The sequence below is a fragment of the Sceloporus undulatus genome, chromosome 6 (genome assembly GCF_019175285.1).
Source record: "Sceloporus undulatus isolate JIND9_A2432 ecotype Alabama chromosome 6, SceUnd_v1.1, whole genome shotgun sequence".
Classification (NCBI taxonomy): Eukaryota; Metazoa; Chordata; class Lepidosauria; order Squamata; family Phrynosomatidae; genus Sceloporus; species Sceloporus undulatus.
Genome location: NC_056527.1, coordinates 47,345,396 through 47,367,796, shown reverse-complemented (window position 1 = coordinate 47,367,796; position 22,401 = coordinate 47,345,396). Strand labels below are relative to the sequence as shown.

General features: G+C 40.6%; 1 protein-coding gene across 3 annotated transcripts in view; it reads left to right on the top strand.

Moving 5' to 3' along the window:
• ZNF385D (zinc finger protein 385D) overlaps window positions 1-22,401 on the top strand; it is a 443,232-nt gene that overhangs the window by 222,540 nt on the left and 198,291 nt on the right. The window contains exon 1 of one of the 3 annotated variants that reach the window (XM_042477447.1): window positions 12,021-12,287. The exons of the other annotated variants lie outside the window; for them this stretch is intronic. Within the exon in view, the coding sequence (XP_042333381.1) occupies window positions 12,266-12,287 (22 nt within the window). The 5' untranslated portion in view covers window positions 12,021-12,265. Of the gene's footprint in view, window positions 1-12,020; window positions 12,288-22,401 lie in introns of those variants that run through there. 3 annotated transcript variants of the gene reach the window in all.

The window sequence follows — 22,401 nt, the reverse complement described above, 5'->3', positions numbered from 1 at the left end:
GATTTCTAGAACTGACACTTCTGATTCAAGGGTAAAAGAGAAAAAAAGCACGTACTACATTTAGTAGTTTTGTCCAGGGAGGACAGAAAACCCCAGGGAAAGACTTCTGAGGCCAGTTAAATACACACACACATGCACACACACAACCCAACAGCCTTTTGAAAGACACTGCCATTCAGGAAGTAGAGTTACATTTATTGCTTTTATATGTAAAAGAAAGCAAGCTATCACACCAAACTATCAAAAGTACTGGGGAAAAATATAAGAGGCAGCATTTTTTCATTACTTTGGGAAGAAGTAGCAGTGGGCTGAGAATGCTGCTTGAATATTGGATTCATCTTTGGTGGACAGGAATCAAAAGAACTTCCTTGTGAGTAGTGGGCTTACCTTAAACACGAGTTAGATTATTAGTTTCAAATACAAACAGTGGTTTGACTGGACTTTATGAACAAGTGGTGTTCACTTTTTAGTTTGCACAGATTGTTACATGGAAATGAGAGCCCATAATAATGTAGAATAATTCCCATTGGTGGCAAAGAGTAACCATCCCATTGGGTGACTTGAAAAGAAATCCCAAAGTTGTGTGTGTGTGTGTGTGTGTGTGTGTGTTACTAAAGTACCAAACAAGTCAGATACATTTGAAAGGTCCTTTAATGCATGGGATAGTTAACTCAGATCTATTAAACACTGGATAAAGAAAGGAACTTTCAGTGCTGAAGAATGCCATAATTAATTGTGGCCTTTCCCACCAAATCTGACTTTGTTGTTTGGGGGCAAAATACATCTGAAGGCCTAACTAGATTTAATGCAGAGATCAGTGATTGCATTGAGCATGGCCATCCTCCACTTTGCTGCAATCCTAATCCATCACAGATCCAGAGTTTCTGTTAGTCATGAATGAAAAAGAAGAATACAGACAGAATATGCAGTACCCTACATAAACAGTAGCACCAATAAGAGGGGCATTATCTGAATCAGTACATCACACGAGGAACAAGTTAGCAAGGAGTACAGATCATACAGTTCTCTAGATCCTTTTGCACTGCAGTTTCCAACAACCCTAGAAAACGTAGCCAATTATGATTAATGTTGGGAGTTGATGACCAGTTACATCTGGAGGTCCACATGTGTGTTAGACCATCTTTCAATCCATGCTTTCTGCTCAATGTCAGCTGGGTGTCCCTTGACTCTTGTTAGAAGAAGTTGTCAGATACAGATATGTCACATAACATGGAATTTAGCCCTTAATCCATAACTGAACTCTCATATTGAACTCTTTGTCTGCTGGTGAAAGGAAAGCAGGGAGAGGACCAGCCTAACCTCCTATGGTAGGGCATTCCAGAGGATGGGAGCAGCCATTGAGAAGGCTCTCTCTTGTGTCCTCAACAAGTGAGCTTGTGATGGCAGCAGGACCAAGAGAAAGCCTTTCCCTGTAGATTTTATGACCCTTGCAGGTTCGTATGGCACTTGTCTATATGATCCAAAGGATCCTGGTAAAATGTGCATAGAGTTTCTTCTGTCTGCATTTTACAAGGATCACTTAGATTGTATAGACAAGCCCTGAAACCCCAGTTTAGCCACTATAGACACACATTACCGGCTCAAAGTGTATATTGGTGGAGTTTTGTTTCTAAGTTGCTATTTCCCTCCCTGGTTGTATTAGCATTTCACGCTGGGTGAGATTTTGACTTGTAATGTACAGGAAAAATTCACATGCAGAATTTTAAAAAAACACCACACATTCAAACAAATGATGCCTTACAGATAAAGAGATGTGCACTGATGTGAAGGAACTATACCTCAAATGCATCCATGTTAGAATTGTCTGTCAGTATCAGGATGTCCTGTAGATAGGCAATAAACAGATTTCCTAACCAAATTTTATAATGGATTCAGAGAAGATATTTAGTCAGGGCATTTAACTCTCTTAGACCTGAGCTTAAGATTCTACAAACTTTGAGACATCTTTGGTTCCAAATGTTATTGTTCATGGTTTGTACTTCCACAGATGGAGTTCCCCCCCCTTTCAAATTCATTATCCAGCAACACCCAACTTTTTAAAGTGAGTTTTAGTTATATTTTGGAACTATTTTAACTTTGGATTAGAGGGTGGAAGAGAGACAATAAGAAAAAGCAAGCAGAATTATTAAATATGATCTTGCTTGCTCATCCTTGTTTGTTTTCTGTTATAGTACAGTACATCTTGATCTGCAATAGCTTTCTGGGAACAAAAGATGAAATTTATTTTAAGAAAAATTGGAAACCTCTCAAGTGTGCACAGTCTTTTAACGTACCACACAAGGCATCTTAACTGATAATGTTGTGTCACCCTCTGTCTTTTGTTGCACATTATTATATTTCTGCCAACAAAAGAGGCCCTGGATATGCTGTTGCTCGTATTCACGGAGAGGATCCTTGTCAGCTTCAAACTGAAATTCATTATTGCCAACCACTAAGAATCCAAGTATAGATCTATTATTGGTTGCCTCCTGGGAGATTTCAAAAGCAGCAGAGAGGTTTCCAGGAAGCTTCAAGAGTTTAGCAGTCACAGTAATTTTTATTAAATATTAATCAATGGTTGTAGTAAGCTTGCCTGTAACGGACAGTTTTATTCTTAGGATGGGGCAAAGTATGAAACATTGGTAGGTGTGAATTTTAGGAGATAAGACATGAATTCATTAGTCAGGGTTATAGGGAGACTTTTGCTTTAAACCTTTGCAGTGTGCAAAGAATGTTATACCTTTTGCATTCAGGAAGCCAAAAAGCGTGCCATTCAGTACATGATGAATTTTGTTTTTAATGATGCTCATGTTTCTTTTCCGGTGGCCAAGTATGTTAATATTTACACCATACTTTATTGTCATCCCCATCACTGTCTCTACCAACAGGTATAACCCAGCAGATGTTATATTTTTGCCCAGTGCTCCATTATGCTCCACTGTGCAAAGACCACCTCAAGGCATTTTGTTATCTGAGGCACAGCAGATGATGATTCTTATTTCCTCCATTTAAAACCAATACCTCAAACCAAGCAAGTTATTTTGGTGCGTGAGGTATAAGCTCCCACAAGCACCTCCTTTCTTCCCGGTAAAATATCATTTTGTGATATTTCCAATCTACTGTCTGAGCTGTCTTGCCTTAATTTGCCAAATGACAGGCGGTAAGCCATATAGTGCACTGATAATGTATAGGAGTTAGCATTATGTGTCTTGCCTGGAGCTCATGGCTGTTTTCTATAGCGGTCTGATTGCTTGGGGGCTTTGGGGGAATCTTGAGAAAGAATAGGGGTCACACAAAGCCCTTGAAAGCCTGTGAGCCACACTTTCCATGGTTGTTGTTGTTGGCCTTCAAGTCATTTCTGATTTATGGTGACATTAAGGTGAATCTATCATGGAGTTTTATTTTTATTTTATTTATTAGAGTACTTATATCCCGTCCTTCAACTATAAAGGCAATCAGAGTGGCTTACAATTATTATTTTTAATTAGACAGTTCCCTGCCCTCAAGCTTACAATCTAAAAAAACACGACACAAAAGGAGAAGGTGATCAGGTCCAGCAGTTGTTCTCTCCCTCTGAGGCCTGGACCAAGAAGGTAGATGGACTGGAGGGAGGGCTCTTCTTCTTAGTACATTCCATACTGATGGAGCTGGCAGGCCTCACTCTCCCTTTGATGGTGTAGATGGCAAAGGCAGGACTCATCTGCTTACTTAGCAAGATTTGTTCAGAGAGGATTTGCCTTGGCCTTCCTCTGAGGCTGAGAGTATATGGCTTGCTTAAGATCACCCAGTGGGTTTCCATGGCTGAGGAGGGATTCAAACCCTGATCTCCAAAGTCTACTGCTCAAACCACTACAACATGCTGGTTCTCATGCTTTCCCCTTGCTTGCTGTAAACCATAATTGTCTTAAAATCTTTCCTTTCCCCAACCCCAGCTCTTGAATTTCATTGAAGGCCAGTAGTGCTATGTTAGAAAAGAGAGGGCAACCTGCAGCTCTCAGTTGTACCTTTGATAACTGACCCCAGCTATTGTGGAAAGGATGGATGTACAATGCTCTTGCTCTCTCCCTTCCTCATTCCCTCTCTATTTATTGGTTTGTTTTTAAATTGCTTTTAAATGTTTAATGCTTTCATTCATTTTATGTGCTTTTAATATTTTATTGTAAGCTGTCTTGAATCCTATTCATGGGAGAAAAGTAAGTAAATGAATGAATGAAAGGCAACTTTTGTTTTCTCCAAGAGCTTTTTCTGTCACCTGTATGTTGTCCGATTGTTACTGAAATTGTACTTCTTAAAGGTTCATTGAAGGCATCTAATAACTACTCCAAGCCAATCTTGTTCTCTTCCCCACCCAATTCTAGGAGGGGGAAAATGCAGCTACACTCCTTTCCTCCTCTCCATTCCAAACATAACTATAGTATCTGCCTATATTGCTTCTGCCTGCTTGTTTTTTCTGTGACAGGTTTTCATGCTGGAGGGTGGTGGAGAATGCTTTGAAAGACAGCCAGCATGGTGTAGTGGTTTGAGTGTTGGACTATGACTCTGAAGACCAGGATTCTAATCGCTGCTTAGACATGGAAACCCTCTGGGTGACCTTGCACAACTCACACTCTCTCTGCCTCAAAAGAAGAGAAGGGCAACCACCTCCTGAACAAATCTCACCACAAAATCTCCATCATAGGTTCACTTGACGGACACTATAAGTGAAAAAAGATGAAGGCACAACATGCAATGAAAGCTTGCTGAATGCTTTTGTGGAACCACTGCAGCTTCTGCAAAAAATTTCAACTGTAGCTGTGGTGAAAGTGGACACAGAGTGGGGAGGTTGTGCTCCTTAAGTATTATGGAATACCCAAGATTAAGACTAAGATTTAGGTGTTTCAGATTCAAATCCCTGTATATTTTTCAAGTTCACCAGCTGAACAGGTTTGTGTTTGATGCATGTCCCAGCTTTGTTGTTGTGTGTCTTAAAATCATTTGTGCTTTACAGTGACAATAAGGCAAACTTATCATGGGGTTTTATTGGCAAGATTTGAGACTATGGATTACCCAAAGTCATCCAGTGGATTTCCATGGCTGAGTAGGAATTTGAACCCTGATCTCCTAGAGTGCTTAGTTACACACTAAAACTAGTATAACATGCTGGATCTTGTCACCGGTTATTGTGAGTAAAAATGGTTTGGGCAGTGCAGACATTTGAGAAGGTTGAGTTCCATAAGGAAAAATGAAATACAATTAAAAGAAACAACAAATGCATATTTAGAGAGCAGCCAAATGCATGCAGTCTGTGGATTATTTGTAAATGGTCCCACCCGTGAATGACTGACAAGATCCCAGGAGCCTTCTGTGACATGTCTCAGAACAGAGGTAATTACCCCTTCCCTATGTGTATTTCAAGTAAATGATTTTGGAAGCTGCTTCTTAAAGTGTCATATGTTTGGAACACACCACTGATGGACTCCTATGGCCAAATCTCATTCCTTGCTTACATTTATGCAACTCCACTGAGAAGGCAAAACTTGGCTTGTGTTAAGTTGAAAATTTAAAGCTTTTAGTAAGTTGGTGCAGGGATTCAGAGGTGTAAACAAATACAGAAGCTGGCTCAGAGTTACATTCAATTTGTTTTGTGGGTGTTTGCCAGGAGTAAAGGCTGCTGATTCCCCCCCACTCATGTTCTATAACTGAAGCGAAGACAGCTACACAAAAGCAATAATAGGCATTTTAAATATATTTATAACTTGCTTTGTTTACATATAAAATAGCTGAATGCCTTTATTGGATCTTAGTTAAATTGTTAAGCTGTGTGTGGGCAGTTCTGGTGAAGTTATTCTTTTGCAGGGATTAACCACTGTAGGCATGTGGTGGTGGAGAAAAAACCCAGCAACAAATAACTGTGGGAATAGTTTGCTTTCATTAGGATCAAAGCAGAGTTTTAAAATAAATGTTTCTAGTCCTCATATTTAGAGAACAAAGATCTATGATGTCCTTATATCTCCTGTCTAATGAGTGGAAAGACTGAGGAGGATCCCCAACATTCATCAATTTAAGACTTTCCCAGTGCAATCCTATACAAGTTCATATAGCAATGAACAAAGAATTATTTACTTCCAGGGAAGTATACATAGGATTGAAGCCTTAGGTTCCCATCTGTCTCAGATAGCAGATTGTCCTTCTGAAATGAATTGAAATAAGTATTTCACGGAATAGCTTTTCCACTGGAATTTTTAATCTAACCTGCTGTTTTATTAGATTCTTCACGGGTCAGAATATTTTGTACTGTATTTTTTGTTGTTCTAAATTATGCTATGTTGAATTTTTAATATTGTATCCATCACAAAATGGCCCACCCATTCCACAGTCAAATGGACCATCCATTCCACAGAAAGCCAAGCAAAATATTTCTCCAAATCACATCTAATGTTAATTTATTCCCCAAAATGTATTTCCCAAATGGGAAAAAAAATCACAGAAGCCACACTTGTCTCTTTCTCTCAATTGTCTGCAATTGCACATTTTCCCCACCAGAACACTACCAATTGCTTTTCTCTCACATCTATCCATCTATCCATCCATTCCACAAGTGTACATTCATCCCTTTCTTCCCCACCCCACTCCATCATGCAAGCACCCGGTCAAAATCGATAATAATAGACAGTGAGGGGCAAGAGACTTTATGTCAACTCTGTTTTTCAAAATCCAGGAATGTCAATGTTATCAGCAAGCAGGAGGTGTTTGTGTGTGTTTATGCATCATCACACACATACATGCAAATCCAGACACACACTTTGATCTAGTTGTCTTTGAATTACAGTTTGTTCTGTTCTGGAGATGTAAACTGCTGCAATTGTGAACTGTGAACAACTGGTGATGCCTGACTGGATTTTGGTTCTGATTCTGGGAGAACAGATTTGATCTAAGGCAGCCAGCATTGTGTAGTGCTTTGAATGTTGGATTACACTGTTACAATAACAGTGGGTGCTCTTTTTCTTTCTTCCTTTCCTTCACAGATATTCTTCTGTCTGCATGTGTAAATTATGCCTTCCACATTTAGCTCACCTTGTGTCTATAAACCCCATGGTTGCCCTTCTTCTAGGTTGTCTGTGTTCCCTTCACAATTGGGCTAAAGAACTACACTTCTTTAAAGAAGGGTTTATTTTACAGGCTCCTCTATAGCTAAGGAGCTGAGCTTTAAATGCATTGTGTTTGTCATCCTCTTTCCAGTGGAATAAAACACTCATCCTATTAAATCCTGCTTTAACAAGATAAACACTGCTGAATGCTTTCACCTTTAATTTTAGGCCGTTGTTTTCTCCTACATCTGAAACTGATATTGCTACCCAAACAACTCACATTGACCATAATGAAAAACAACATCCTATAGACCTAGGCAGTGCAATCTTCCACATATCGTCTTGTCAATTTGCATCAAACCTGACCCAGGGCATCTCCTTTTAGAAGAAAAAGTGTGTGTTAGGATGTGTCTTTGATTTCTGTCATCAGCGACTGCCTTCCTTGATCCCAAGATGCCAGTTGCAATAGTATCTCAGATCATGTATGAACTGGGTTGAGACATCACATTTATCACATAGACAAGGCAACCACACTGCTATCATCTCCTGTTCTCATCTCAGTGCTGCTTGCACTCTGTGCAAACTGAAGACCTTTTGAAGAAAGGTTCAAGTCTGCATTATAAATCTCTGTTCCTTTCTCATTAATTACAGACAGGAGAGCTCTGGTTTGCCAATAGGAATATCTTTGTGATAGGCTAAACACTATTATATTTATTATTTAAACTATGAGTGTAACGGTGTGTGTACTACAGTGATGACAGAAAAGTCATGCAGGATTTAGTTTTTTATTGCTTTTAACTGGAAAGTGAAATGTGATTCATCATTTCTTATAATCTTTGTGTGTGTGTGTGTGTGTGTGTGTGTGTGTGTGTGTGTTGTAACTAAATAAACAAAACTTTTATTTATACCGTGCTTTTCTGCTACAGAAGCAATCAAAGTGGCTTGCATGATTAAAAGACAGTCAATATACACTACATACAGTCTCTACAATACTATATCTAACCCCCCTCCATTAAAAAAAGGATTAAACACATTGTACACACATAAATACACAAACAAACACACTGAACCTAATATTCAGAGGCCTGCCAAAAACTGTCCAAATTTTCTTTTTGGTTCACATATCTGATAGACCTATAGTGAAGCCTTTCTCTTATTTTAGATTCTTTGTTGTTGTTGTGTGCCTTCAAGCTGTTTCCAACTTATGGCAACCCTACAGCCTATCATAAGTTTTTCTTGGAAAGATTTGTTCCGAGGGTTGACCTTGGTTTCCTCTGATGCTGAAAGAGTGTGACTTGCCTATTGGGTTTCCATGACCAAGTGGAGATTTGAACTCTGGTGTCCAGAGTAGTAAAAAAAGAAAAGGCACCATTCAAGTAATAGTTAAGGGAGGGAAGAGTAAGGAAACTTTGCAAAAAGACAAAATAATTACCAGAAATATTGGGGGAAGTAATCAAAGAGGTGCCCCCTGCCCAATAGCAATAGCAAGTACATTTCTATACTTCTCATCAGTGTACTTAAGCACTCCCTAAGCAGCTTACAAGGTCTAAACCAATTGCCCTCAACAATTGTCTTCCTGGTTGGCACAGAATAATAGAATTGTATTTGGAAGAGACCCCAAAGGCCATTTAGTCCAATTCCCTGCCATCAAAGCACCCTTGACAGATGGCCATCCAGCTTCTGTTTACAAACCTCTAAAGAAGGAGACTCTCCCACTCTCCAAGGCAGCATATTCCACTGCTGAACAGCGCTTACTGACAGGAAATTCTTCCTAATGTTGAGGTGGGATCTCTTTTCCTGAAGTTTGGATCCATTGAATCCTAGGCTTATTCACAATTTTTTTTTACTGGAATGATATGAATAACCTTACTCATGCATGCCGGGTTTGTTATTCACACCGTGGAACGGCATCTTTCTGGGAATGGCATCACTGTGCATCTCTGTGAGTTCGGTTGCTCACATGTGCAGGCACCCTTCTCTTGCCCCCTCACCCACTGGCACCCCTCAGCCAGACAGAGGGGGGTCCTCTCTCCTTCCTCCTTTCTCCCAGTGGCAGCTGCTCCACTGGAAAAGGGATGGCACTTTGTCAACTGTCTCTGGAGCTGCAGCAAATAAGCTTGCTCCATTCTTAATATGACATCCCTAGCTAGTTGGCACCTAGGGGTCATTCAAACACATATATATATATTTATGCAACTATGTGAATAATGTCACTCATCCATTCTGAGTTTGGTGTTCACACTCTGGAACCACATCGCTGCGAGTTTGGTTGCTCACACATGTCAGCACTTGAATAAAGATGGAGTTGATGATGCAAATATATTTGAAGCATGTTCAAGATATGCAGAGTTTTATTCCAGATTATCGCGGGTCTATTTGCATTGGTTATTCACACATCCAAGAATCTGAGTCTTTTAGAAAAACTTGGGGGGGGGAATCTGACAGCAATTATTCCGGGTTAAGTGAGTTTTTTTGGCAGTACCCCACCACTTAATCAGATTCATTTGAAATGCATATAAACAACAAAGATTCAACCCAGATTCTACATGGATTATTTTCATCATCTGAATAACCTCCTACTTGGCCAATCTAGTTGGCACCATCCATCCCTGCCCTCAACAAGTTACCCTCCACCTCCTTGTGTGTGGATGTGACAAAACACATTCAAGACTTGTTAGCTGCTTTCGAGTTGACCTTAACTCATGGCAGCCTTGTGAATGAGCCCCCCTAACCTCTACTTCCCTCCTCAGGTCCTGCAGGCTTAGGCCAGTGGTCTCTCTGATGGAGTCTATCCATCTGGCATGTGGTCTTCCTCTCTTTCTGCTGCCCTCTACATTCCCCAGAATCATTGTCCTTTCTAATGAGTCATGCCTTCTCATGATGTAGCCAAAGTACCACGGCCTCAGTTTTGTTGTCTTGGCTTCCAGGGAGAATTCAGGCTTGATCTGTTCCAGGACTCATTTGTCTTTTTGGCCACCCACTGTATCCTCAGCACTCTTCTCCAGCACCACATCTTGCATGAATTAATTTCCTTCCTATCCACTTCTTTTTCTGTCCAGCTCTCACAGCCCTACATGGCCCAATAAAGGTATCACTCTTTTGGTAGATTTTCAAAGATATAGCCATGTTAGTCTGTAGAATCAGGATGTAGAGAGATTTTGTAGCACCTTTGAGACTCACTAAAAGAAGTTGGCAGCATGAGCTTTTGTAGACCAAAGTCTACTTCCTCAGATGCATTAGTGGTGGATTTTTGATGTTCTTGGATTAGTCCTACATGGTGATAAAGAATACAATGGCTTGAAGGCTTCTAACTTTACGGTTGAACCTTCTTGCCTTCCTGTCCCTTATGAATACGTTATGCCACCAGTTGTACAGTCAGCCTTCCTTATCCACTGATTTTTTTATTCACGGATTCAAACATCCACAGCTTGAAAATATATTTTTTAAAAATATAAATACCAAATAGAAAACTAAATTAAAATTTCTAAATTAGCTTACACTTTGGAGTTTCTCACACGGGGGACTTTAAACTCTTAACACACTCCCTCGGAGTGTAGTGGAGTCTCCTTCCCTGGAAGTCTTTAAACAGAGGCTGGATGGCCATCTGCTGGGGATGCTTTGACTGAGAGTTCCTGCATGGCAGAATGGGGTTGGACTGGATGGCCCTTGGGGTCTCTTCCAACTCTATGATTCTAAACAGGGATTAACCCAAGAAAATCAAGCCATTGACATTAAAGTGCAATTAAAATGAGATGAACACAAGAGTCATTATCCTGTGGGAGTAACCAGGGAGTGACCAGGCATGAAACAGTAAAAAGTTATTCATGGGACTGAATGATTTGCTGCTGTTTCTCACCTTGTTATTCACCAGTTAAGGGCACTTTAATTGTGTGTTGCCTTGATGTTGCATAAACCGTTTGTGCAATGGCATGACAATTGCAGGTTATTCATGGGGTAGTAGCACCTTGAACATGACGGCATGTGGAAACCATTAGTGCAGTTGCGGGGTTATCATGGCTTAAAGGTAATGGTATTCCCTATTGACAAGGTTGTCAAGCTGTGTCTGACCATAGGGGGCGGTGTTCATCTTTGTTACTAAGCTGAAGAGCCAGCATTGTCAAGAACTTCTCTGTGATCATCTGGCCAGCATGATGGCACAGAATGCTGTTTGCCTTCCCACCAAAGTGGTACCTATTTATCTACTTGCATTTGCATGCTTTTGAATGGCTAGTTTGGCAGAAGCTGGAGTGGTGATGGAACCGCATCACTGCGTTATTCATGGGATAATAGAACCTGGAACATGACGCTGTGTGAAAACTATACAATGGCATGATAACTGTGGGTTATTCATGGGATAATAACACCTGGAACATGATGGCGTCTGAAAACTATTCATGCAATGGCACGATAATTGTACCTGGCATACGGCGGCGTGTGAAAACAGTTAGTGCAGTGGTTCAAGAATCGCAGGTTATTTGACACATGACAGCATGGGAAAACCATTTGCACAATGGTGTGATAAGCATACGTTATGCACTGGATAATAGCACCTGGCACATGACGGTGTGTGGAAACCATTAACTCAGTAATTATGGGTTATTCATAGGATAGTAGCACCTGGTTGTAGTAGCAGTGGTTGGGTTAATGATGGCTTAATGACAGTTTATACTCCAAGTTGTAGGAGAAACTCCCTTTGTAAAGCGCTTAATTGGTGGGTCAGCCATGTAGCAATGGTGTTGCTCTTGGGATGCCTTGCTCTCCTTCCTCCTCCTCCTTGGTCCTGTTGCCCTCCATCCCAGCCCTGAGGCCAGAGGGAAGGCAAGGGCATTGCAAGGAGGAGCCTGAGGAGGAGGAGGAGGAGGAGGAGGAGGAGGAGGAGGAGGAGGAGGAGGGCAAGGGAGCTGCAGCAGCATCAGGAGGAGCAGGAGCAGCAGCATGCAGGCAGAGCCTTGGCTGCTGAAGCAGAGCAAGCTCAGGGCAGCAGAGGAGAGAAGGAGGAGAGGGAGGGGAGAAGCCTCCTTGCTTTGGAGCCCTGATTCCCTTCGCAAGCGCCTTCCTCCTTCGCTTGGCTGGGAAATTTCCACCGCGATGTAAGAGGAGGAGGAGGAGGACTAGAGGATGCTCGCCTTTGCTTCCAAGCAGCAGCAGCAGCTGATCGCAGGAGCCGATGCGGGACCCAGGCTGCCAGAGGAGGCTCCATGAGAAACATCATGTATTTTGGTGAGTCCTCGCCTCGCCTTTTCTTGTGTTTTTGGCCAGGATCGCTTCCAGCCCAGGCAGGGGAGATGCTTTCTCACATCTGGAAGGGAAGGATCCCCCGATCTGTCCCGATCTCCCTCCAGATCTCCCTCCAGATCTGGGGATCGTGGGAAGTTGGAGGGAAAAGTTCCTGCGAGAGAGAGAGAGAGAGAGAGAGAGAGAGAGAGAACCGATCTCGGTTACTTTGGGCTTTTCCAAGGAAAGCTGATCTCAGCCCCGGCTTTGGATCCCCCGCTCTCTCCCTTGCATCCACATGGAGGGAATATTGAGCACTAATTCTCCCCTCTGGATCCACCTCTGGCTTCACGATCCCGGAGTCTTTGGAGCCGCCAAAATGGAAGAGATTGGGGGGAAAGGGAAAGGACTAAAGCCCAGGTTGGATCGGGGGAAGCCTTGCTTCCCCTCCTTTTCTCTCTCTGCCCAGCCTTCAATGCCATGTGCTCAGGCTCCGGGAAAACTTTCCTTTCCTTCGCCATCGAAAAGCCCTTGGGGAATTCAGAGGAGAGCTTGACATTCCGATGCTGGAAGGAATCCTTTGGCACGATCGGGTCCATCCACACTGCAGGGATATAACCCGGTTTGAGAGCGCTTTTGACTGCCCTGGCTCTAGGCTTTGGCATTCTGGGCATGGTCGTTTGTTTGGTGCCACAACAAACGACCATGCCCAGAATGCCAAAGCCTGGAGCCAGGGTAGTCAAAAGCGCTCTTAAACCGGACTATTTCTGCAGTGTGGATGCAACCTCATCAAGTTGTAGAGAATCCTGAAGGATCGCAAGGATTTTCTCCCCAGGCAAGAAAGGTTGAGGTGGATGCCAGAACCAATCCCTCTCTCAAAAAAGAGACAGCCCATGAACTAGCATCCTGAAACAACTCCTTTTCATGAAATGCCCCTCTCTTTTTTAAAGAAAGAAAAAGGAAGCCAAAGATATCCTCAAAGGCACCAGATCCTGTCTGATCTTGGAAGCTAAGGTCCAAAACACACTGCAGAAATCATCCGGTTTGAGACTGCTTTAACTGCCCGCGCTCAGTTCTAGGGAACGATTGCAGACTATTGTGGCACCAGAGCTCTCTGACAGAGAAGGCTAAATGTCTCAGAAAACTACAGTTCCCAGAATCCCTTAGCAGTGAACCAGCAGTCTCAAACAGGATGGTTTCTGCAGTGTGTTTGGGACCCAAGACACCCTCAAAGGCACTAGATCTTATCTGATCTTGGAAGCTAAGGGACCCTAAAGGCACCTGATCTTGCCAGCTGATACTCTAAAGCCACCTTGATCCTGGACGCTAAGCAGGGTCAGCCCTGGTTAGGACCTGGATGGGAGACCACCAATGGATACCACGTGCCTTAGGGTATGGTTCAGAGGAAGGGACTAAGAAAACCCTATGAAATCCATAGGGGGTCACCATAGGTCCTCAGGCAATTAGAAGGTCCTTTTTTTCTTTTTTTAAAGGGCACTGATGTGCTGCCAGGATTGGCTTTCCGAATGGGCTCCTCTACCCTCAGCGTTTGTATAGCAAGGGCATGGTTGATCTTGGCATCTGTGCTATGCATGACCACCGCTGGCAGGTTTTCAGTGGTCTGAGTTACAACTCATCTGCTCCATAAGCAAATTAAACAAATAGTTCTGGGGATGTTTCCCTGTTCATGTAGGAAAGGTTCAAGACCTCGGCAAACTGTGGTCCAGCAAGGAGGCTTCGCTCTTCCAATTCTTCCTAAAGGGATGCAGCCTCCAGACACTGACACACTGAGGAGGATCTCCCACTGTGTTCCATGTCTTTCATAGCTGTAACATCATGGTCTCATGTTTGCCAAGGGCTCAACTAAACCTGCAGGGGTTTGATGGGAAGGGAGGCATATTTTCTTCTCGCTGACCTTTTCTTTCAAATTAGTGTGGATGGATGGAACCCATTCCCTCTTTGGTTTGAGCCACAGAATATTTTCAAAATGCACACTGAAATGCCTGGTCCTGTTGATTTTCCCCCTCTGGCTGATGTAGTGCGTGTCTTGTTCCTACTGTCAGGAGGCGAAAGCTCATAATCTCACCTGTTCCTACTAGGAATAGAACAAAACAGACTTGGCAAGGGCAGCGCTGACAGAGAGAAAGACTGAACACCACACACTGCTCTTTTTTTCTCAGGAGCAATGAGATGTCAGAGATTCACAACAGTTAGCAAATAGGCACAGGGAAGCTTTTTTCATGAAGATATATATAAAAATGATAGTACTAGTTGCTTCTGAAAACTGTTTATTTTTCCTTATCTTGCATTCCTGGTTTTATGAGAATAAAAAGATAGCATGTATGGGCTTGTTTAGTAGGCAGATGTTTTCTTTACTATTGTGCTTTTATTTAGGGGAATGTTATGGTACTATCTGCTTTGTTTGGAGATTTCTAAGCAGAGTAGCTATAATAAGAATTCTTCACCTCCATATGTTGCTACAGATTGTATTCAATACAGTGTGGCTGAAAAGACTTCTGTACTTGCTAAAAGAAAGCCACTTAATTTTGCTCCCAAGAAAGCCACAGATATTCTTTGTGGGGTTTAGCATCGATAGTGTTTTCTTTTCCGTTCTTTGAGTGTGGATTCCCATCACTTCTAGATACCATACACATCTTTCCCAATGACTGGAGAGTATGACATTTGCTTTCAGCATCATTATGAATTCGTACTAACGCTGTTGTGGTCAGTGTCTGGGAGAATATTGTGTCTCTTTTTTAAAATAATGTTGTGACTATTGTGAATTGATCATAAAATAGGAAATTCTATTGCTTTAACCTCCTAAAGCTATTATGGACTCCATTGGTCAGGATATTGTCCTGCCTGAGTCCCATTGATTTAAGAGAATCTGCACATTATTTGCACAACTCCAAGTCCTGTTTACTCCCTTATGCATAAGAACATTGTGTTAAGAAAAAGTTTTCCCCCCTCTTTATATCATGTCAGATTAGCTCCGCACTATCTAGTTTAATCGGCACTGTCTCAGACCGAGAAGGATCTTTCCTACCTACTACCTGATTTCTTTTCTTACAACTGTTATTATACCATATGTTGGTGTGGGTAAGGTAAGGTAACCTAAAATGACTAAACACTGGCAAGCACAATTTATTTTTAGACCTTTTTTTAAAATCAAACTCTTAATTTGTGCATCCGCTTAGAGTGATTGCACTGATCATTTTGCGGCAGAGACAGGAATATGATGTGAATTTTGCACATTTTTGAAAACAAGCGGGTGGTTATCAGTGTAATGGAGGTGATGCTAGAAAGCGATTGCTAGGGATTTGCACAACTGTGCAACAGAATCTGCTCAACACAGAGACACATTTATGACAGACAGGTCATTTGCTTCCAAGAGGTCTGCTCTGTTTGAACAAGTCCAACATGAAATGTCTTCTGCAACTGAGCTTGTCCATAAAGCATAGCTGTAAGGGAAAGAACATACTATCATGGGTTCTACAGGAGCATCTAGCTCCTGAGTTCAGCTGTAGCACCATGTATGAGGAGTGACTTTGTTGACCTGAGTGCAATATACATTTCCTTTCTAACACTCAAGACATGCAACTAGGAGGGAAAGGCATATTCTGGGGATGGGGTGGGGATGGGGGTTATGTGCTAGCAGTGCTCTATAGCCATGATAGGCTAAGGAAATGTTTCACTCATATGGCAATTACATGATTGTCCATGCTCCCTCAGAAGATCCTATAACCCTGGCAATGGAACGTCAGCTGTGTATATAAATCATTCCATTTTGCACACATTTTCTTTCCAAGGGGTTGTTTCAAAAGAAAGTCTATCCTGATAATGCCTTTGCTGCAGTACTGCCATGTTCAAGGAGCTTCCATTACTCTCACTGTTAGCACTCCATGTTTTACAGTGAATTATGTTACAACAACGTGCTTAATCTATCAGCGCCTATCTGATTTGGGGAGCACACAGTCTCCTGTAAACGGAAGCAGCAGAAAAATCTATCACGCTCTTCCATGCAGTTTGGCTCTTTCTGGGCCTGTGAATACAATAGTGTCAGCCTTCATATTCCTTCATTGAGTATCACTTTTTACTTCTAACATAGTTTCGAGTCGGAGAGATTCATAGTGGATGAGTCATGAGGAAAAGAATCCCCCCTCCGCCCCAAATCTCAGAGGCACTTTAAAGAAAATATATATTGGAAATGTGAAATAAATCACTTGCCATTTCATGGAAAGTACTTCAGCAGCTCCAATTTGTTCAGAGGAAGCTTCAGCACAGAGTGTGGAAGATTATATAGAGCAGAGACATCCTTTTTCTAGTCCTGCTTATCTTCATGTGTGGAACAATGAATCAGGGCAGGTCTTTAAGACAACATATTAACAAAATAAAATGCTTTCAGATGCTATTTATACTGAGCCAGTCACTGTATGATATTTTACAATCAACCTGTGTAATAAAACTGTGTAGTTAATACATAATGGATGTTGATTGCACCAGAAGAATGTTTCTGGAGAGAATAAAAGTTGTAGAATCATTAAATCTAAAAATATTCTCAAGCATGCTCATGTTTGTTGCAAAGTGTGAAGTGTTTATTCTAAAACAGGGAAAAGACAAATAGATAAATGAGGAGTAAAAGCTTTCTGTAGCATAATTATCAGCAGACAACCGTATTACAAATTCTTATATTCTTCTTAAAAAAACTCACTTTGCATATCCATTCAGATTATATTCTGCCTATTTTTTAAAAAGACACTTCCTCAGTTGCAGAAATTTTTAGAAGCTTTATTTCAGATATGTTACATGAATTCTTCTGATAATGGGCACTTCCAATAAACCTCTATGAAGGTGGTATAACGTCTCAGACATGTAAAGCAGTAGTTTCATGCTTCATGGGGGAGGATGAATTCACTGCAGCTTTTAATTGAAAGATTTTCTAGAGGAAAACACATTGGTGTGCATTTTGCTCCAGGAAATTTCTTATGGCTCCCATAAAGGCTATATCAGAACCATTGCATGTTCGTTTATTTTCCCATTGTTCGCTGCTTTGCATACTAATACTACAGGTTCAGTTTCCCTTATATACAATTCTGAAATCCAAAATATTCCAAAAACCAAAACTTTTTTCATGGGTGGTTAAGATGGCTTGCTTAGTGACACATTTGCTTTCTGATAGTTCAATGTACACACTTAGTTGAATGCACAAAATTATTAAAAACAATGTATATAAAATTATTGGTACCTTCAGGCTATGTGTATAAGGTATGTATGAAACATAAATGAATTTCATTCTTGGATTTGGATCCTATCTCCAAGATCTCTTATTATGTATGTATATGCAAATACAGTCGTTCCAAAGTCCAAAAAATTAATATTCCAAAATCCAAAATATCTCTGGTCCTAAGCATTTTGGAAAAAGGAAATTCAACCTTTGATACAATTCTGAGTCTTTATATATTTGTTCTTAGGGATGGATGCTATTTTAAGGAAATCTGTTAATGTTATAGTCTTTGTAAGGTTGTTGTTGTGGAGTGCCTTCAGGTCATTTCTGACTTATTTGATATGTTATTCCCATCCTAATAGTTGTGGCATAGAAACTGCATAAACAGTAGCTTGCTCAGGTTACCCAGTATCTTAGCATGTATCCAAATTTATTAAAAGACCAGTTCCTATTCTTTCTAGTTTAATTTTGGAGACCCATATATGTTTTGTTTATTCTAAAATATTGTCTATCAGCACCCAGTACAATTAGAGATATTTTATACCAGGTCAGTTTATTTTAACCCAGTTAACGGGGAAAAATCTGGAATTTTTCAGATGGTTCATATGCACCTTTATTTTGCTGAAGTTTCCAGGGAGAAGTGGGCTGATCTAGGTCAGGCATAGATAAAACCAAGAAGCCCAAAAATCTCATAGCCAAATTCAGGATCTGGAAAGCTCCTAGTCAAGCCCTGTTTTTCTTGAAGCTTCATCTCTCTGCAGGAACCATCTGTAATCCTTGATGGGCCCTTGCCTAATTCTGAATCCTTTGGCTGGACATGTGGGGTCTAGGAAAAGAAGGGGCTGAAGGTCTGAGGTTGATAGCGAGGAAGATGTGGGAAGAGGCACTAAAAGTTTTTCCATGGTGAAAGTGACCAGAAACCCTATTCCAGAAACATTTGAATTGGATATTTCTTAAAAGTGTTGTGAGACAACAGTGACAGTATGGTTAGAATAATCTTGAAAGTTACAAAAATCTTACTGTTAAACAATACTGTGCATCAGCCATTTGGGATGAAAATTGTTGAGGGATTTGTTATGGGCATTAGGAGTCATTAAAAAGAAATATGTTTTTCTTATGCTTTTGTTTTTTTTGAATGTATGAATGCATATGTATATCGGTTTGCCTGGCCTGCAACCCATGATATATTTTGGACTAAAACCTGATTTTGGTAATCATTTAATTGTTACAGAATATGACAAATTCATATTTCATTTTTTCTTACAACTCATTACAACTCATATTTGCTTAGATATTTGACCATGATAAGAAAAATATTTGCATTTTATATTAGGTCATGAATTGCTCTTAAAATTCATTGAGAACTATATTACTTTGATAGATGTATATATATATTAAGGAATGGGCTATTACATACTATTTACTTCAAGGTTTAGTGTTGCAGCTAAATTTCACAGATGAATGGCAGCATTAGGACGCAAATGTGGCCAGAGAGGATGGATAGAAATACCAAAGCCCCAAAGTCCTCAAGTCAAATTACTAGGACTGAGGATGAAAAGATGTTTCACTCAGTTGCCTCATTAAGTCATTATATTGAAGGGCAGTGGAGTGTGGATCAGGTGGTTTGAACAACATTATTTGCCTAGCAAATATATGAAACTGCAGTCTAGCTGTAGAAAGATGTGGGGGTTGGCAGCATTCTTTATGAATTATTGGTTCCCTCAGCTACTTGGGACAGTTTTCCCCCCAGACTTCTGTTTTATATTTTGGGCATAGTTGAATCACATTCTTCCTTGAATGCCTCCCAGCTTTTTCCCTCTAGGAAATATACTACATGCACTGTTCCAATTCAGGATGTATGAAGTGCTACTGTGCACTGTCTATTTTTGGGTGGTGGTGGTGGTTAATAAGTGTTTGTGTGTGTTGATGAGGGCAGAAGGATTTTATAAGTTCAGATAGTGCAACTAATCTGATTCAGTGTAGGAAGAGAGAACTGAATTCAGCATCCTCATTCTTTGAACAAATGATCACTAACATGATGAATAGAAAACTGCAATCAGACACCTGTGAAATTGAGCACAGGCAGGGAAAGCCAAATCAGATGGAGAAGAAAGATAGAAGTAGTCTGTAACCAGAAAAAAAATGTCTTCTGGATACTAAGAAGAGTAAGCAAGAATGATCCAGAAAATTTTATAGCCTCATGGAGTACCATCTATACTGCTCTGGCCTATCACAAAGGAGCTTCCTTGAATGGTATGATTGGTCTCTAAAGGTTCCTAAATGTGGAGAAATCACCTTACCCCTTTAAGAGTCATCATGAGTCTGATCTCCAGCGCATACAGAAGTACCCCATGCAGGATGTGCCACACGCACACCACCTGTTTGTATCCCTGATTCCAAATCCAGTATCATTTGCAAGGTTAGAAGCCTCTTCCTATCATGTAAATCAGATCGGGAGGAGGGGGGAGGATTGCATGCTATTAATCTCCCACCACCACCAGACAGGTTTGATGTTTTAGAGATCAGTTTGGAATTTCCAATCATGGAAAATAGGAGAAATTCACACACAGTTAAGTTTCTGGTATCTATCTACTTTTCTGAGCTACTTTGTGCTACTATGAAAGCAATTTAATGTATTGATTATATGAGGTTTTATTACTTTATTCGTGAGCCATCTGAATGTAAAAATAAAATGTATACATTTTTTTTCAATTTGCAAGAAACACATTCTGCATACATTCTATTCAAATTGTTTCTGCTCTTGGTGGATTTCTGCAATGCTAATTGTGACAAACAATGGATAGCTCACCATTAAGAAAGGAAAAATTTTGTCAAAATGATCTACTACTCCCTAGATATCCCCCAAATTTGGCCTTAAGTTCATGCTTGTAATGTGCTTGTATGAGCTCAGTACTCTCAGGAAGCCCCCCCCCCCCCCCCCCGCATGTCTTGAAACTCTTCTGTTGGGCTTGTGCTGATGTGCTGTATACATTTCTCATGCCCATTTTTTAATATACCAGCTTTTGGCTTCAGATGAGAGCAACTGGCAAGCAGATGTGGTGAGAGGCACAGGGATCTGGAAGCCTGAGCCAAGTTAACATTAGATTCTGAAGGAGCTCTTATGAGAGCCCAGTTGCTTTTTGTTAGAAACTGCCCTAGCATTCTAGCTATGGTCAGAGGGAAACATATGCTCAAGGATTGTTGAGTCTTCCCCCCCCCACTTCCTACACAAGAGCTTACAAAGTGTTATACTGTACTATCATGATTGGTGTGTTAATATGCCACTTTGAATGCCAGTTTTGGGGAAAATATGGACTGTAAATAACTGGTACAGTACAATTCAGCAGGAGATGTTTGTCTTTTGGTTTGAGAAATCCCAATCTTTGAATGAATCCATTGTAAAAGCTTTTACTTCAAGACAGGCCATGAAGTATTGCATTTTTATTTGCTTCTGATAGGCGTGGGAAATGTGAAGTCAATTGAGAAAGGAGCTTCCCAGCCTAAGGATGTTAAACTGCAAGCTGCCTTGATATCTTTGTCAAAAACATTTCTGAGCATACATCTACATCCACACCCTCCTGGATTGAGGGGGAGGTTACAATAGATGGGGACTGCTTGTGGCTGATGACAGAAGGAGAAGGCCAGAAAGGAAGATGGCTGCATAATGTGAAAAATGCCTTCTACTTGCGTGACAGAACACAGTAATCAAATGAGAGCTATAGAAGAGACAGTGGGATGATGGGGAAAGGAACAGTGTATTTCCTATGCTGGAACATCTTTTTCTCTATTCAGCTCTCTTCTTTCAATCCAAGACATGCCTTTACTTCTCGTTTTCTGGCTTTCACACAATGAGCTTCATGCTTTTCCATCCCAATTGGTTAGAAGAAAATTGGATTATTCCTCAATTGTTTAATATCCATTATTTTCTTTAAAATACTAAATATAAACATATGGTGTTTGATGCAATTTCACATTACTATATTTTCTATTAAAAATGAATATAAATACTTTTGCCAGGTGGTGTTGATGCCGGTTGTGGTACTGTTACATAATGCTCATTTCTGGTTTATACAGCCTTGGAAGTCAGCAGCAAATGTGTCAACATTCAATTTGTACTAGTTACAATTGCTGCTTTTTCTATATCAGTATTTAGATTATTTATTCATATATCCAAATATTTTCTGTTGTGAAGAAGACACACATAGAAGGGGTATTTTCCTTTAAAAAGGTTGTAGATTAAAATGAATAGTGAAATTTAGCTTTCACATACAAATATCGACATTATGAACTGTAAAACTTTATAATTTCTTTGTGCTTTGATATAAATAGTGACTACCTCAGACATGACGGCTATGAAATTTACCTTTTAAACAAATGTAAACTGAATGCAGCAGCTCATTTTCACAGACCTTTGTTTTGCTTCCATGATAAGAGTTAAAAAAATAAAGTACGCTGCCTTATAATGCATCCTATCATCAGTCCATCTAAATCAACAGCGTCGAGTCTGAATGGCATTAGCTTTTAAAGAGAGATTTGGGTATATATGGCCCTCCAGATGTTGTTGAACTACAACTTCTATCAACTCTAGCCAGCATAGCTGACATCTAACATGTTCCCCAGGCCTGTCCTAGGATTTCAGGCAAGAATTTTCTTATCTCTATGTGGGGATGCAGTGTGTGTGGCTAGAGGTGACTGTGTTGTTTTCAGTCAAGCAAAATAAGGCCTATACTCCGGCATATACTGTCAGCATTCCTTTCCCCCCCTCTAAATAAAAAAAATGAGGGCGTTGGAATAAAGCAGCAAAAGAAGAAAAGGCAAAGTAGAATGAATCAAGAAATTAAGAGAGAGTCAGAAAGTTGGAATATAGTAAATTAGGAAAATAGGACAAGGACATTT